Raw genomic sequence first — 17,017 nt, forward strand, 5'->3', positions numbered from 1 at the left:
CAACGTACCACTGACGAAGTCCCGAGACTATAAAATTGTATGTATCCCGTTCGATCTACAATGAAAATCTAGATGGGAGATTTCAGGTATTTTAAAATAGGAACCATAAACTCCATTAATTGTCACTAACTTTATCCCTTTTAATTGTGCTCCCATTATTTTATTGAACATTTCTCCTATAGTCAATCGCATATTATATCCTCTTTTCCTGTGACTGGATTTTCCATCCCTCTCACCGCTGGAACCTAAACATCTCCTGCATATATATCTCTTTATAATTTGTTAAAATTTGATTATGTCATTCCCGTATTAAAAGATATCTATAAAATATTAAAAGTTAACTAATACTATGTAGAACAATGGTTAGATTGAGTATTTTTCTTCAAGGATTGAATCACTAAGTTTTGTTAAATTAATTCAACTACTTTCTAAATTAATTCGAGAAAAAGATCTGTTTATGAGAATTATGACTAACTTAAGCTAAATAAAAAGTAGTGAAAAAGTAAGAAAGAAAAGTCCAGGATTTTTAATTCACCACTATTGAATAAGCAAGTTATGTATAAATCCGGTTTGCTATTCAAATCTATGAGGAGTTTGCTAGGACGTGCAATCACCATCAATCATAGTCAAGAAAATATGCATGGTCGGTTAATTGACCTAAACTGTCGCAGAGCACGAACCGTTTTACTAACATGACCTTGCATACAATATTATAAACTTCTCTTAGTGGCGTACATTAATTCCTTATTGGTGATTTTGAGTCACTTTCTTCAAATGAACTTTGCTGGAAATTTGGTGAAGCTGGACCGGTAGGGGAACTTGGCTCACCTTCATCTAGTTCTTCAAAGCTTGGTTGTATAAAATTTTCGGCTTCGTAGGAGTTTTTGCTTTATATATATATATATATATATATATATATATATATATATATATTGATAGGTAGTACGACCCATGTTGATGCATAATTCGTCTAATATGCAAAATGTATCTCAATTACGTACCCAAATCGCAAAACCAAGAAAGCATTGCATGACCATATTTACATCACTATATATTGATAGGTAGTACGACCCATGTTGATGCATAATTCGTCTAATATGCAAAATGTATCTCAATTACGTACCCAAATCGCAAAACCAAGAAAGCATTGCATGACCATATTTACATCACTGGCATATCTCTCTTTACAAATCGTCCAACCTCGGTCAAATATCTTTTCTTTGATTAACACACAAAATCCAGCATAAACCGTAGGTTTTTTTTTTTCACGGCATAAACCTTAGGTTCAATACCATGGAATGGTACTTGTCCCGTTTTGAGTTGGATCATTACATTGTGACAATTTAGTCAACTATTGTTTTTCAACGTTTAAATATGGATCAAATACTATATATGGCTAACGAGAGAGAGACCGGGGTGTGTGTGTGTGTGTGTGTGTGTGTGTTTGTTTTGAAGGTATTGCAAAAATTGTCTGGGTGGTGGTTGTGTGAGAGGTTTGCAAGAAAGGAAGGGTGGCTCAAAGGGGTATGACTCAGAGGGACTCGAGTTTAATTCCTCCACAACGAAATTCCTTTGTACCTTTGTATCGGTGCATTCAGGGACGGATCCAGAATTTTGTGTTAGTGGGGGCAAACAAATTAGCAAACTTACCTCATACGTCCATAAATACAATTTATCAGTATAATAACAAATTGGTAACTACTATATGTGAAATTGTATCTTACAATTTAGAGAAAGGGATATGTTTTCACAAAAAAGACGGTGTGAAAATTCTGCACTCTAAGAAATTGATTAGACAAATATCCTCGTAAAGAAAATCTAGAGTAGTTTCATTAGAATTAACATTATCATAAATTTATTATGGGATATAATTTAAATATTTAAAAATATTAATATTTATTTCACAAAATCAAGTGGGGGCAGACCCCGCTTGGGTCTGTCTCTGGGTGCATTTTCGGTCGTTGAATCGTATATGGTAAATTTGAATGGTAGTGTAGTGGGAAACGGCGCGCCTGTGGTGAGACCCAATCGGAGTGTATTTTAAAAGCTCCCCCGATACCCTTTTGCTAAAATACTTATCGAATCTGCCATTTTACGAGTCAATCACATGTGAAGAAATGGTGGACAGCTCATCATCGTCACCTTCACAGGGGTGCAAGAGGAAACGCGTTCGAGGTGGGACCGTAAAGGAGGATAAAATTTCTTCATACGCAGAATTGAAAATTAAAGAAAAGGAATTTTGATTATTAAAAGAGGATGGATTGTCCACAGTGCCCCACGCACAGAAGTGATTAAAATTTGGACATACTGGAGTACTGTATTTCTTTAGGAGTATTTTATGGAGTATTTGGTTATTCACTTATCTGGGTACGTGTTATCGGCTGAAGGACATGATTAGTTGTGAATATAAAGGAAATTCGGATTAAGTATAATTTAGTGGTGAACAGGATTAATAATGTTGAAGTTAGTATTATTTTTGTCTTTAATTTAGTAGGTAAGAAATATTACCAACTACAAATGTTTGTTTTGGTTAAATAAAGAAGATACTCCATCCATCCTCATTTAATGGTTTCTCGTTCTATTCTAACCGGATAAAAAATTAGTTATATCTTTAAATTGATATTGAATTTTAAATTTAATATGAATCTTGTTTGATAGATTTCGATTAGTAGAAGATTTATAAATCACAAAATATAATCAATTGAAAAATGACGAATTTCCAAAAGGAACTATTAAATTGGGACGAAGGGAGTAATGATTTGACGAAGGCCTAAGGATATTATCGCCATTTTCACTGTGGCATGTGTAGTGCAAATGGGACCAAGCTCGAGTCTCTATCCTCTAGTTTGGTTTAGTTTGGGCCTTGATCTATAACTGTAGTCAGAACTATTCTTATTCTGGATTTTACAAAGAAGTACATCCATGATCTGTGAAAAATAATAGCTCGATTGAACATCCATGATTAAATAATTTACATGAGCGCAAGACAAAATGAAAATCTGTGTTAAATTTTCTACCATCTGTTTTGTCTGTGTGGGTTATTGATATAGTTATTTATAATATTTAACATAAGTATACGGTTGGCAAGATCTAAAATATAAACGATTTTAATCATTGTCATGAGATTGGAATAAAGTCCATACCAACATAAAATTGAATCAAAATGGAAGATTGAGGAAGGACCAGAGCTTGGTCCTTTTAAAAGACCCATCCCCATATTGAACGTCTTTTTTTTTTTTTAAGTACTTCGGAATATTATCCCATATTTTGAATGTCAAGCCCACCACCCCTGGGTTTCTCAAAATCCCTCCAGTTTGGGTCATTTTCAGCCCCTCAAATATTTTGTAAAGGGTTTCTCAAAAGGAGGCGGATTCTCTGTAGAGTCTCTGCAATTCAATCACAGCTATTCATCTGTAAAGGGTTTCTCAAAAGGAGGTAGATTCTCTGTAGAGTCTCTGCAATTCAATCACAGCTATTCATCTTTGCATCCAACGGTTTAAATTTAAAAAATAATTTCCGTAGAAAAGTTTTTTTTAGATCTCAACTATTAAAAACATCATCCGACGGTTATGACCACTCCAATTGCACCTCTGCAGTCCAAATGTGGACCGCAGACAAGCCTTATTCTTCTCAAAATCCCTCCAGTTTGGGTCATTTTCAGCCCCTCAAATATCCTGTAAAGGAAAAAATCATGTACCATGTATTTTGGGTAGTTAGACTGTGAGAATTATTTATTTATTAATTTTTTTATGCGATTCAGTTTCCCAATTTTTATGCAAAAATACACCGGTACAGGAAAATAGAGAATTTCAGTAAAGAGGATTTGAACTCCATTTTCAGTCTCCCAAAAATTTGCTACCAACCCTCCATTATGGGGCCCTCGTCATCGGAGTTAGCCTAAGAGCAAGTACATCAAGCAATGTAAAAAAATTTTTTTTTTATTTTGGAGAGAAAAATCACAAAAATTTGTTTGCACTAGATTAGGTAAAAGAAGAGGTAAAACCCATTTGTGAATAGTTCTTAGACATTTTTACCTAAGCACTATTTATACTCTTTTCTTTTTTTTATTGTTTCTTTTCTCTCTCCTTCCTCTTTCTCCTTCCTCCTCTCTTTATTTGTAATATTGGGAAAAAAAAAAGAATAATATTTTAACGGATGATAGGTAAAATGGATTGTGTTGGCGTAGTTATGAAAAAAAAAATTGATAGCTAAAATAGAATTGAGAACTGTTTATGGCTTTGTTCGTTTGTCATTTTAGTTTTGTTTTTGTTTTGTTTTTCAATCATTACCCTACTTCTTTCTCCAATCATTACCCTATTTTTCCAATTATTACTTTCACATCTCTCTCTATCTCTGTCCAATCATTACCCCTATCTTCAATCATTACTCTATTTCTCTCTCCACCAACTACCAAAACTAAACTAAACTAAACTCTCAACCAACACTGTTCATAATGTAGTTTACCTTTACACTGGCAAACTTGCTCTCGGCTCTTCTGGAGACGGCAATATTTTGGCCAGGTAATTGTAGCGGCTGGAACCGGGAGCATCGTTTCTAGTTGTTCCTCCACATGCATATCTTCCAGTTCCAGCACCTAGACAAAAAAACCTTTCGAGTTTGAAGGTTCCACATGCAATATTTTGGCCAGGTAGTTGTTGACCCGTTCCGCAAAGGTTCTTATTTTTTAAATACTTATTTTCTGTTTCACGAGACAGGGCATTTCCTCACATTATATTATCTTTAATTCAAAAAAAAATACTTATTTTTCTTAACAGAACGAAATTTGACAATATCTTTCTTTTGATATTGGTGGATACAAAGAACGAAATTTGACAATATCTTTCTTTTGATATTGGTGGATACAATAAACTAAGGTAAAGTTTATTTCCATGATCTTGGCTCCTTTAGTGTATACAATAAACTAAGTTAATGTTTATTTCCACTATCTTTGCTCTTTTATGCTAATAATCTCGTTCCGTTAAGGAAAATAAATATTTATTTGACTTATTTTTCGAATTAAGGGCAATGCATTGTGAGAGAATGATCTATCTCGTGCAACGGAAAAATAAATACTTAAAAAATAAGAATTTTGATTGTTTACGTCTAAAACTAAAAATTTGAATTTAGTCGGTCAATCAAAACGACATCATTTTATTTTACCAAAGACGGTGGAATGAATTTTGGTTATTTTAAAAGAGATGAGATATCAAAGGATGTCTGGACCAGCTTGTGTATACCTTGACTAATTTCGTAGCCCCAACAAACTCTCCAATAATGCCAATATTTGGAATATTTGACATCCGTGAAATTCGATCATGGACGTCATGGTGTACAACCTAGTGCCTACATAGTAAATAGTGTCCTGCCAATATTTGGAATATTTGACATCCGTGAAATTCGATCATTGGACGTCATGGTGTACAACCTAGTGCCTACATAGTAAATAGTGTCCTGTTCATGCCAACTTATCCAGAGGATGTGATACTGATTCTCTCTCTCTCTCTCTCTCTCTCTCTCCAAAACCAGAGGATGTGATACTGACTCTTTCTCTCTCTCTCTCTCTCTCTCTCTTGGAAAGTACTACTAGTATTAGCAATGCCCCTAAACTCTGTGGTTCTGATCTTACAGAAGTGTCCCTGTCAAATTAAAGAGTATTTTATGCTTGAAGTGAAGGACGTGCCTATGCTTAATATACGGGTAGAAAATCCTATTTCTTGTTTATAATTACATATCCATTAAGTAATTAAGGCCTTCCTTTGATACTTCCCATTGAATGGGATGAATATGACCTCCTAACTAAAACCCAGACAATGAAAAATGCACTAATTGAAGACTATCCCATGAAAATTAGGGCAAAACACCATTTGGGTCTGGTTTTTTCTCTGGCCTCCAACAAGAAGCGCAGGTCATTATTGGAGCCCCCGTATTATATAAGGAAATTTGCAGCTTTACAACTACCTCAATTACTGGAAAACAAGGTAAGAAAGGAAGCAAGAATAGAAAACTTCAAATTTTGCATTTATTTTGGCAACAGTACTGTGATCCGCAAGAAAAGTGTTAATGAGAGAATCATGTCACTACCTTGGAAGTAAAGGCAGATTCCTCCCTCTTATCTCTCCACAACTTGCTGTGGCTTTGTATATATGTGTGCTTGTGTTCAAGGAAAAAACTTTTGGGGTGTTGCTGTTTGGTAGAAGTAGAACAGCATGGATACCCTTGGGAAAAAGTTTGGATTCAAAGGAATTTTCTGGGTTGCCATTCTTGTGTTTTTCACCGTAAATTTGAGCTACAATGTTTTGGTTGTCAACGGAGATGAAATTATGGAGCCAGTGGTGGGGAAATTAGACAATCCATTGGCATATTCTATCATAAACCATGGGTATTATGAGAAACTTCCTTTTCTGTTGATCTAAGTATTTCTTGGGGGGTTTTTTCTCGGTAGTTACTGGTTACACTTGTAATATATTTTTTGGTTATGTGTAGGATATATGAAGAGGGTGAAATGGAAGACGAGGCATGGACCATGGTACAGACTAAAGGGACCCAATTCGTGGTTAATGGGCAACCTTTTTATGTTAATGGATTCAACACTTACTGGTTGATGGAATTTGCTGTGGATCAGTCGACTAGAGGAAAGGTCAATGAGGTGTTTCAACAGGCCTCTTCCGTTGGCCTAACAGTCTGTCGTACTTGGGCTTTCAATGATGGCCAGGGGCAAGCTCTTCAAAAATCACCATCTGTCTATGATGAAGAAGTTTTCAAGGTGATTCCCTTGAATCAATTTTCATGCCTCTGAAATACTATCACAGACATTTGTGCTATATTTCGACAATGCATCTACCTTGTTGAATGTCATCTTTGGTGCCTGTTGTTCATTGACTTATGGAAGTAGCAAACTTTCTGAAGAGTAACTTATGATGGGTTTCGATTATGCGTTCATTACAATGCAGTTTTTGCTTTCTTGATGATTAGTACTAAGTTCAAAACTACATGAACAATGGCGGTGAAATATGTAGTCATTTAGTAGGCATTTATCCTGTGTCCCAATCCTTTTATTTTGATGAATTACAGGCCTTGGACTTTGTTGTCAGTGAAGCAAAGAAGTACAAGATTAGGCTCATATTGACATTGACTAACAACTGGGACGGGTATGGTGGCAAACCACAATATGTGAAATGGGGTAAAGCTGCTGGCTTGAATTTAACCTCAGATGATGACTTCTTCACGGATGCGACTGTCAAAAGTTACTACAAGGCCAATCTTAAGGCACGTTTGTTACTGCCTTTATAATCATCTCTCCGTTGTTAAGTCCAAGTAATACACTCAATACCCAGCCTCGAAATTTTAGCTCGTCACAAACTAGTTTCACATTTGTAGCAACTTACGATAAGCAGGTCTTGTTAAGTGGAATGTGGGAATATTTAGATCAACAAAATTAGTATGCGTCTTTTCTGTATGGAGTCTAATTGTGTTTCCCAATTCTTTTCGACTGTGCAGACCGTGTTTAATAGGGTGAATACACTCACCAACATTACTTACAAGGATGACCCCACAATTTTCTCCTGGGAACTAATGAATGAGCCAAGGTGTGATGCAGATCCTTCCGGGGATAAAATCCAGGTTGGTTTCCTTTATCATCTCGCATTTTATAGAGAGTTGCAGTATTTCATGAAAAAATGCACAGGACTGGTGGAATGTTCTAAAAATATCACTTTTAGGCAAGAAAATTACAGATTTAACATAATATGAAAACCTGGTGTTGTGCTTATACTCGGTAAGTGGTATTGCTTGGAAATGTGCGCTTGAGGGCAATTATTCTCTTACTTAATGGATACTTATCCTTTTCTAGGCGTGGATTGAAGAAATGGCAGTCTACGCAAAAAGCATCGATCCAAAGCATTTACTTGAGATTGGATTGGAAGGATTTTATGGTCCCTCAACACCTAACAGGGTTCAATATAACCCAAGTAAATATGCTCAACTTATTGGAACTGACTTTATCAGGAACCATCAGGTTCTTGGTGTTGATTTTGCTTCAGCTCACATTTATGCAGATGCTTGGTAAGTATTCTTCTTCTAATTATGAAGGGCATCAATACTTAATTCATCTTATACATTTCAGCATTTTCTAGAAAATATATCATGCACACCACATTGTACATCGGCGAATGCATATTTGTATGAGCAATCCTACTGTGACAAAAATACTTAAGAATATATTTTTGCAAAAAACATCTCCAAACACAGTGGAGTGCCTAATTATGATTTCACCACTGCAATCGTTCTGGATTTCGATACGAAAAATCTGTTAGTTTTCCATTTTCTGTTTCCACACACATGAGATGCCCTTTCTCTTGTTTTTACTAAACGGGTGTAGGAACTGCTGATAGCAACATGAATTGTATCATGTATGTCACCTTCTGCATCGCTAATGCATATTTTTCTAAGTTACGCGACACGAACATTATGTTCGTACAAAATTTCTTCACACCACCCATTGGCTAATTAGGATTCCATCAGCTCAAAACAGAATACGTAGCCGGTAGCTCCCAAAGTTGCAAAACGCCACTACGCCATCAGATTTTCCGTTGTATACACTTCATTTTGTACATTTGTTTCTAAACGGGCATACAGCTTCTTATTAGAACAAGAAACCTACAATACAGGATTTCGCACACGATTTCCGACTCTCATATCCCATTTGTCAAGTCATGGATGCAAGCCCACATAGAGGATGCCGAAAACGCCCTTAACATCCCAGTTGTGTTTGGTGAGTTTGGTGTGTCTGCAAAAGACCGCGGCTACAATTCATCGTTTCGGGACGCCTTCATCGGTGCGGTGTACGACACCCTCATAAACTCCACCAAGAAGGGAGGGAGTGGCGGCGGAAGCCTCCTGTGGCAGCTATTTCCAGAGGGGACAGATTCCATGGACGATGGGTACGCGATCGTCCTTTCAAAGTCCCCTTCAACTTCAAACATCATATCTCTTCAGTCCACAAGGCTCGAGACCTTTAACTCCCTGTGTTCCTGGAAATGCCATTGGGATTGCAAGAAGAAGCATCCATCGGAGACAGTTCTCTTCCATGACGAGCTTTAAGCTGTTAATAAATCAACATAGAAAGAAACCTACGATAGAATGAAGGAATAGAAGTTGTTTTTGGTTAAATGGTGCTCTGCTTTAATATTGATACTGCTATTGGATGCATATTTTATCAGTCATTACTCAATTGAAATGGCAGTTTACGATGATGGTTGGATCTGCTAGCCTATTCAAGGACATATAGAGAACCCTTCTTTTACTAACTACCCTGTTTTCCTCTTTAAAAAAGCCAACTTTGGCTTTCTGTTTTGTCATTCTTCAAATTTTTTGGTATTTGTTTGTTTTGCGTCAAACTTTCGTAGATTATTAGTTCGTCTCGACTAGTGGAATCGACAAAAGTAAAAAATATGACTCTCACCTAATTTTTTTTGGAAATATTCAAAGAAAAAGCCCAAAAGGTCCAGCTTTTTGGACTTTTTTTTGTTTTTTCTTGGATATTTCTAAAAGAAATTAAGGTAAAAGTCATACTTTTTTACTTTTCCGATTTTTCTTAACGACGAATTTGGGTTAAAGTCATAACTTTTTACTTTTCTAAAGATTAACTCAAAAAAAATAAAAAATAAAAATAGACAACAAAAATGCCAAGTTGGCTTTTTAAGAGGACCAGGGGTAAGTCGATTTTGAACTCTTTGTCAAAAAGACAGATGACTGGTGGTACTACTCAAAATCATTGAAGTGATTGTGTGCACTGCATCAAAGTATGAGGTCTTTCGGTGATAATTACGAATCATGTGTGGTTTTTTTTTTTTTTTTTGAACGGCAAACATATGTGACGGTAACAGCGAAAGAGTTGAAGGTTATGATAAACCTTTCGGGCCTGTTTGTTTGAACGAATATCCTTTGATTATATAATTTTTTTGTGGGATATACATTACTCTTATTACTAATATCACTAGTGATTCCATTAAATTACATATTCTCTGAGTCATGACAAACAAACCGGAAGTGATACAAACAGAGTCCTTACCATATGATGATTTTCAAGCTGTAACGAGATATTGAAAGGGAAAACAAAAAGTGCACACAAGTTTTATCAGTAGATAGGTTAGAAGTTTCCTCCATTAACACATCAGTCTTCACAACTTCCACAAATCAGGAGCAGCACTACTGGTCATCTGCATCAACTATATAAGCCTCCCTTCTCCAGAATAATTTCTCAGGAAAGCCGAATTCTGTATTTGTGCAGAACAATGCTAGGAGTATTTCATATCTGGTCATAAACAAAAACAATTACCCAAGGAAACTCCAAACTCAACTTGTTCATACACCCAAAAAGACTTGAAACAACTGCATTTTTCCCTGCCGCAAATATGGGTACATGAGTTGGCATTCAGACATTCCACATGAACAATAAGAAGGATAAAAGAGAACAAAAAAGAGCCTGTTTGTTTAAGAAGACGAAGGCAACTATATTGCTTTCTGTTGGAATCTCATTAGCAAAAGAGAGAACCTTGTAATCAAGCCAAACATTGAAATGTTTAAAAAGAAACAACTGACATAATAAGATAAAACCTTGTAATCAAGTCAAATATTGAAATGATCAATATAAAGAAACAACTGGTATAATTTATGGAGAGCAACACCAGAAGATGGGTAACTGCCAACAACCAAATTTACCTAGTCTTGCAACACTACCCATATGAAGAGCAACATTTACTCTCACGGAGGTCCTAAATAGATAATCTCAACTACAAGAGTACCAAAGAAAGGCAATACAATCCTTTCTACAAAGCCTAAGCTTGTACGATCCAAGTTAGAAACCTGGACCATTCCTCTGAAGAAAGGAGGCAGCAGGCCTCACATAAGTAAAGCCCTGGAACAGGTTACTGTTGGTGTTTGGGCTGGAAGCTGGAGAATCCTGAAGTGGCATGTCGGTCCAGCGCTTATCAAAGTTGGCGATGCAGTGATTCCCAGCAACTTCAGGACAAAAATTAGGATGGATTTCCCTGGCTTCCAATTTCTTCCAGTTTATCGGTTTGAACCACTTATGGTGCTTTACATCATCGCTCCCCTGGGGTCCATTGCCTAGGCGCTTGCTTGGATCTTTTTGTAGCAGCTAAAATGTACCCAAAAAAACTTTTATTAAGCGTTAACACATACTATAAAGTAAATATTAGAAGAAACTTTTCACGAAGACCTCTAATATGAATTTACGAAGGTACGAGCAAACTTAGGTGACAGTTTATTCACAGAAGAATCAATCCAAGGATTGACTCACATTAAATCACTTGGAACATGTTTAATACCAAACACGTGTATGCAGAATATAGATAAAAATCAAATATGCTTCAGGAGGTGGACTAGAGAATCCACACTACCCCCTTTCTGAATAGTGTAGCCCAGTGGCCATCACCATTGAAACCGAAAAACACCAAGAAAATGTTAATGCAATATAAAGCTGGGAAGGAATACAGGCTTTCAAGATAAGGATATGCAGATTTACCCCTTTCAACAGGGAATGTGCATCACTCGACAGAAATGCTGGGAGCTTGATTTTGTCTTTCACTATTTTTTGTTGAATTTTCTGACGATTCCCACCAATAAATGGAGGCTGCACCAGCAGAAAGCAAAATAATGAGTTAGGTAATGCAAATAGAGACAATTAAAAAAGGACTAATGCAAATCGAAGTTTCAAATTAAGCCTTCCTAAGGTACATTTGGGTGTCTATTCATGAAAAAGGGAAAACGGATTTCAAAGTACAGCACTGACAATACCATAGCCTGGAATTTGCGACGACGGATTGAGAACTCATTAAGATTGTTAACGTAACTTTTACCATCCACAGTGAGAGGTGTGCAGAGTTCAAACAAAGACATGAGTGACTTGTCTTTAAGATATAATGACGAAACTAATACTTCTCATATCTATTTGATGCCTTTGAAAGGTATAAACTAGAAAAACACATTTCTTTTCATCTGTGCATCCTTTTTTCACTGCTATTCCTGTGGCATTCAAAAGAGTTGGCAATTGGTCCAAGAGTCTAAGACTCTAAATTCAGTTCCATAAGCCATGATTTTATCGTACTGATTCCAATAACTAACAATTTCCGCAAACACAAAACCAAACATTGTGTATGAACCCCATACGATTGAAGATCTAGATATTCATATGGGATGCTAACCTTCCCCGTGAGCATCTCAAACAATAAAATTCCAACGCTCCACCAGTCTGCAGCTTTATCATGCCCCTTCCCAAGAACAATTTCAGGTGACATATATTCTATGGTCCCACACATGGAGTTCGATCTTTTATTGTCGTCAAATTGCTTGGCCAGGCCAAAGTCAGTCAACATGGCCTAAAATAAGAATGAGATCAGAATAAAAATAAGTAAATTTTCACCATCTGAGAGAGAGAGAGAGAGAGAGAGAGAGAGAGAGAGAGAGAGAGAGAGTACATGGCCATCCGCATCCAGTAGGATATTTTCAGGTTTCAGATCCCTATGCATGATGCCATTAGCATGAAGGTGGGACACCGCCAATGCAATCTCTGCTGTATATATACGTGCCAGATCCTCTCTGAAACAAATAATGAGAATTAATCTACCGTACATCTCCAGCATTTCAAAGAAACATCCAAAGCAGAATGATGATATACCTAAATAGTCCGTGGTGGTAGAGCTGAAAAAATAGGTGTCCCCCATTCACAAAATCCAGCACAAGATAAAGTCTATATTTGGTCTGCAGGATAGGATGACCACAAAAGTAAGTCATATATGTTCAAAAGCTCCAAAATATGGAAATCAAATTCATATATATACAGCCAAATATATGCCCATAGTAGTTTGAGTTGGACATTCCTGGATTTCCAAAATTGTGATAAACGTGGTAGAATAAATTTGTTGATGAGAGAGAATTACTTGGAATGAGTATCTGAGCTGGACAACAAAGGGATGTTCTATCTTTGTCAAAATATCCCTCTCTGCTTTCATGTACTCAGCATGATTCTTCTCCATTATCTTATCCTTCCTCATGACTTTCATTGCATATACTTCAGATGTACCCTTCTTTCTAACCTGAAATACTTTTCCAAATGCACCCTGACCAACAACCTTCATAACCTCAAAATCTTCAAGGCCCACACCCTGGGTCCTACTGTAATTGTCATCAGAACCCTTGAGTGATCCCTGAAGAACAAAATCACCAACAGAGAGTTCCTTGATTTCTTTGACTGTCTCATGACTGATACTCTCTACATTTCCAATTGAGTCCACTGTCTCATGTATTGTGAGCATGCTCAGTTTCAAAGAATGACTGACACAAGCAGAGGGACCAACCAAAGAATGTGATCGGTTGCAAATGACCACTGGATCATCGTACAAAAGCTCAGTTACATCTGCTATAGGCCCGGCAAATTCAGGGTCCTCAATACTAACGTCAATTGAGACCTGAGTTGGTAAAGGACCGAACACGTCAGAGAAGTCTAACTCAACATCATTTGAGGGAACGTCAGGAATGCTCATTGATAATAGCTGGTTTTGGAAGGAGTTACACAAGCGAGTTTTGGTAAGACCAGGTAATTGAGAAGAAACCATGCTGCCAAATATAGACTGAGGGATGGAGATGGTGAACGAGGGATGCAGACGGCCCGATATCAAGTGTGCTTCAAAGGGTGAAGCTCAAAGGGCCCCAAGTAGCGTAAGGCTAGCGGAGTCCTATCAATGCCCTTTATCAAAAGGAAATTTAAGGATGCAGTGGGAGTCGTGAAGAACTTTGACAGTAAGAAGACCAAAATCCAGAAAATAAAGTCGTTCTTGTTTCCCGATTTACAGGAAACGACGGATGCCACAGTGCTTCTTGAATTCATCAAGATCCAGTTATCAATCTGTTATTCAAGGATAGAAATACACAGATGCAAAAGTTAAAACACTGCAGAAAAATACATCAGAAATGCTTGTATTAGCTCCTGAGAAGCTTTTAGATTGAAATACTGAGCAACAATGCTTGTGTTACAGGGGAAACATTTAAGGCATAAGTTTGTCACCCAAAGTGACACATGAAACAAAGGAAAGTTTCAAATTGGAACTCACGAGGCCGTAACAATTTACAACTAAAGACAGCACAGTTAACAAAATAGAAGTGTGGCAATGCCAGAAAGTTCAGCCTCTCTTGTTTCCGTACACTGGCAGATAGTATTACATTGGTTACAAATTATGGACTACTAGTCTCGATGGTAATAGTGGACTAATAGTCTGGGATGCTAATAGTCGAGACTATAGTCCCTTCTATTTGCTCATCCAGGCTGATCCAGCATTTATTCGGTCCAGATAAATGCTTTCCACTTGTGAGTTGTAATGAATGACTGGTCCTTTGTCGAACCACAATTCATGGAAGGATAAGTTACAACTATAAAGATATCTCTGAGAAATTGTATTTGCATAAATTCATTATATCCAGTTCAATCTTCAAAATCCAACAAAACCTTTGCACAGAGCACATGTTTCAGTTATTTCTCGTCCACTGACTTAATACTGAGAGATTCCATTCATCTTCAGGGCAGGTCAATAATGAGAGCAATATAATGGAAAAAAACAGCAGACATGTACCCATACAAATCAGACTGATGGAAATTACCAATCAGGAAAAAGAATTAAGACAGGATGGGGGCAGCGTACGGTGTACACACACACACACACAGAGGGATTGGACGAGAAAAGAAACATTAGAATCCAATCACTTGTTTGGATTAATAAACAAGGTCGGATATAGTGGTTATAAGCAAGGTCTATTTTTTTCTCATCTTTTCTGCCAGACATGGTGATGAGTGGGAAACCACAATCCTTTCTTTTCTCACCAATCTCTTTGTAAGAAGAGAAATCAAGAAATAGAACAGTCAAACAACAATCAATGTAGAATTACTTTAATAATGTTTCAAGAAGTTGAATAAGCTCTTATGAAACCCCAAAACAAGGAGCAAATACAAGCTCTTCTATTTTTTCCAAAAAGTTGAATAATAATCTATAAAGAATACAAAGAATGAGAAAACAAGCATGTAGAATTATATTCAAATCAAAGCGCACAGAGACTAAACTTAAACAATATTAGCCAAAATTCAAGCAAAATCCTGAACAACCAGTAGCCAAAAATGCAAATTTAAAAAAATCAGATCAAAGACCCAAACTTGTATCAGGCCAATTGAGAAATTCCTTAGTGAAATCACGGAGACACCAACACTAAATGCAAACCTCTTCACAACAATCAATAGATTTGTAATACATAAAGTAACCACATAGAAAGCAGCTCGTTTTGTAGGCAAGAAAACACTAAAAGGACAGAAATATATATAAATAATATATATATACACGGTCCGGATCTGGTCAGGACGTCCGGATCCGGACCACAATCTCAGCCGGTGGATTGTGTTTTCAATGGTCTGGATGCACGGATAGTTTGTTCGCGCGAACAGCTATTTGTTCGCGCGAACGAACTATCCGTACATCCGGACCATCGAAAACACAATCCGACGGCTATGGGAGAAGTCCGGACCTAAGCTCAAGTCCGGACGTCCTGACCAGATCGGGACTCTGTGTGTGTGTGTGTGTGTGTGTGTGTGTGTGTATATATATATATATCATTGTAACAACACAAAATAAAACAAATAAAATTTCACTTCGCATAAAGAAAAACAGTAGTTACACTAATAAAAATAATCGTGTAAAACCAATAGCATAAAAAAAGATAGATTAAAAGGCAAGGGAGTTTGAAATTGAATGCTTAATCAAACTAAGTAATATAGACAAACACTAAAAGAGAAAAACTTGAAGTAGTACTCTGCTATCCACACAAATCTCAAAGCCAATTTACCTCAAATTACAAGTTTCACAATAACAGAGATTAGAAACATAATTTCACTTCCTGTCAATCACTAGATCCATAATAAATCCAGTAACCAAATACAAAGCAGCTCGCTTTCTTGCCCAGATAAACTCTCAAAGTTCAGTTCAACACGATAAAAGCCAAAATTTTCACTTTTCCCTCTTTTCTCTTCATTCCTTTCTCAGTAACCAAACACTAATCAAACCAACACACAAGCCTTCCAAAACATCGTCAATACTACAAACCATAGCAACAGAAAACGAACAGCAAAAAGAAAGGTAAATCCAATGGTGAAGGAGTTTGAATGCTTAGTCGAACCAATTAACATAGACAAACGCTAAAAGGGACCAAACTTGAAGTCCTTTTCGCACATATTTCAATGCCAATTTTTCAACAAATGAATCGGAACGACAAAACGCACAACTACAAACCCAGATCCCTCAAATTAAAAATCGCACAAACAGGACATTAAAACCCAAATATCTTCACGCCAATCACTAGATTCGTAATAAATCCAGCAACCAAACAGAAAGCAGCTCGCTTTTTCGCGCAGTAAAAAACCCTCAAAGACACATATTCCCCCAACAAGAACCCAAAATTCCACATCTAATTTCCCTTTTCCTCAATAACCAAACATCTAGTAAGCCAAAAAAAAAAAACCTTCAAAAAAAAAAAAGCAACATTTTTTAGAACAACAAAATCAACAATTAAAAACGAATAGCGTGAAGGAAGATGGATCAAGAGGTGGAGGAGTTTGAATGGTTACCTTGGGAAGAGGTTGAGAGGACGAAGGCAGAGCGAAGAACTTCTGTTTTTCGGGACTCTGTTTTGACGGAATCCTCAAAACGAAGGTCGCGGGTTGCCAGTATATGTATCGCAGAAACAGGCTGGAAAAAGTTGGAAATCAGAAATGCTATCAGCCACGAGCACAATCCCGATTTCTATCCCGATCTTACGTGTAAAGTAGTATAGAAATCACATTTTAGTCCAAATCTTTTCAGATATTCAAATCTAATTACAGTACCTTATATATATCTCACCCGATTTTTCAAATATTCATAGTTAGAACCCCTTGAATTTCTTTGAATTTCCGCTTTCTATT

The 17,017-nt window shown here is 36.8% G+C and overlaps 2 protein-coding genes across 3 annotated transcripts; one reads left to right on the forward strand and one right to left on the reverse strand.

Annotated features, from left to right (window-relative positions):
* Positions 1 to 5,709: 5,709 nt before the first annotated feature.
* LOC131323299 (mannan endo-1,4-beta-mannosidase 6-like) lies at positions 5,710 to 9,251 on the forward strand. 2 transcript variants are annotated; one of them, XM_058355014.1, is made up of 6 exons: positions 5,985 to 6,379; positions 6,484 to 6,763; positions 7,072 to 7,266; positions 7,498 to 7,620; positions 7,850 to 8,061; positions 8,667 to 9,251. In XM_058355014.1, the coding sequence occupies exons 1-6, from the start codon at positions 6,207 to 6,209 to the stop codon at positions 9,097 to 9,099; spliced, it is 1,416 nt and encodes a 471-aa protein (XP_058210997.1). In that variant the 5' UTR covers positions 5,985 to 6,206; the 3' UTR covers positions 9,100 to 9,251. The 2 variants fall into 2 exon arrangements, with proteins under 2 accessions (XP_058210996.1, XP_058210997.1); XM_058355013.1 differs by lacking the exon at positions 7,072 to 7,266 and having other exon boundaries at positions 5,710 to 6,379.
* A 1,326-nt stretch (positions 9,252 to 10,577) lies between these two features.
* On the reverse strand, positions 10,578 to 16,812 carry LOC131322518 (serine/threonine-protein kinase AtPK2/AtPK19-like). The gene is made up of 7 exons (XM_058353863.1): positions 16,682 to 16,812; positions 12,960 to 13,924; positions 12,698 to 12,780; positions 12,498 to 12,618; positions 12,225 to 12,398; positions 11,546 to 11,653; positions 10,578 to 11,158 (listed from the first exon to the last, which is right to left on the reverse strand). Exons 2-7 carry the CDS (start codon positions 13,632 to 13,634, stop codon positions 10,856 to 10,858), a joined length of 1,464 nt encoding a protein of 487 aa, XP_058209846.1. The 5' UTR covers positions 13,635 to 13,924; positions 16,682 to 16,812; the 3' UTR covers positions 10,578 to 10,855.
* Positions 16,813 to 17,017: the final 205 nt, after the last annotated feature.

This window comes from Rhododendron vialii, chromosome 4a (genome assembly GCF_030253575.1).
Source record: "Rhododendron vialii isolate Sample 1 chromosome 4a, ASM3025357v1".
Lineage (NCBI taxonomy): Eukaryota > Viridiplantae > Streptophyta > Magnoliopsida > Ericales > Ericaceae > Rhododendron > Rhododendron vialii.

Bases quoted from the DNA above. Each gene is read 5' to 3' on its own strand.
- LOC131323299 (XM_058355014.1), top strand. From the start codon at position 6,207: ATGGATACCCTTGGGAAAAAGTTTGGATTCAAAGGAATTTTCTGGGTT. The intron at 6,380-6,483 runs GTATTATGAGAA...GGTTATGTGTAG, and splicing joins TATTCTATCATAAACCATGG to GATATATGAAGAGGGTGAAA. The intron at 7,267-7,497 runs GCACGTTTGTTA...TCGACTGTGCAG, and splicing joins ACTACAAGGCCAATCTTAAG to ACCGTGTTTAATAGGGTGAA.
- LOC131322518 (XM_058353863.1), bottom strand. From the start codon at position 13,634: ATGGTTTCTTCTCAATTACCTGGTCTTACCAAAACTCGCTTGTGTAAC. The intron at 12,619-12,697 runs GTATATCATCAT...TATTTGTTTCAG, and splicing joins TACCACCACGGACTATTTAG to AGAGGATCTGGCACGTATAT. The intron at 11,654-12,224 runs GTTAGCATCCCA...CTGCTGGTGCAG, and splicing joins TTGAGATGCTCACGGGGAAG to CCTCCATTTATTGGTGGGAA.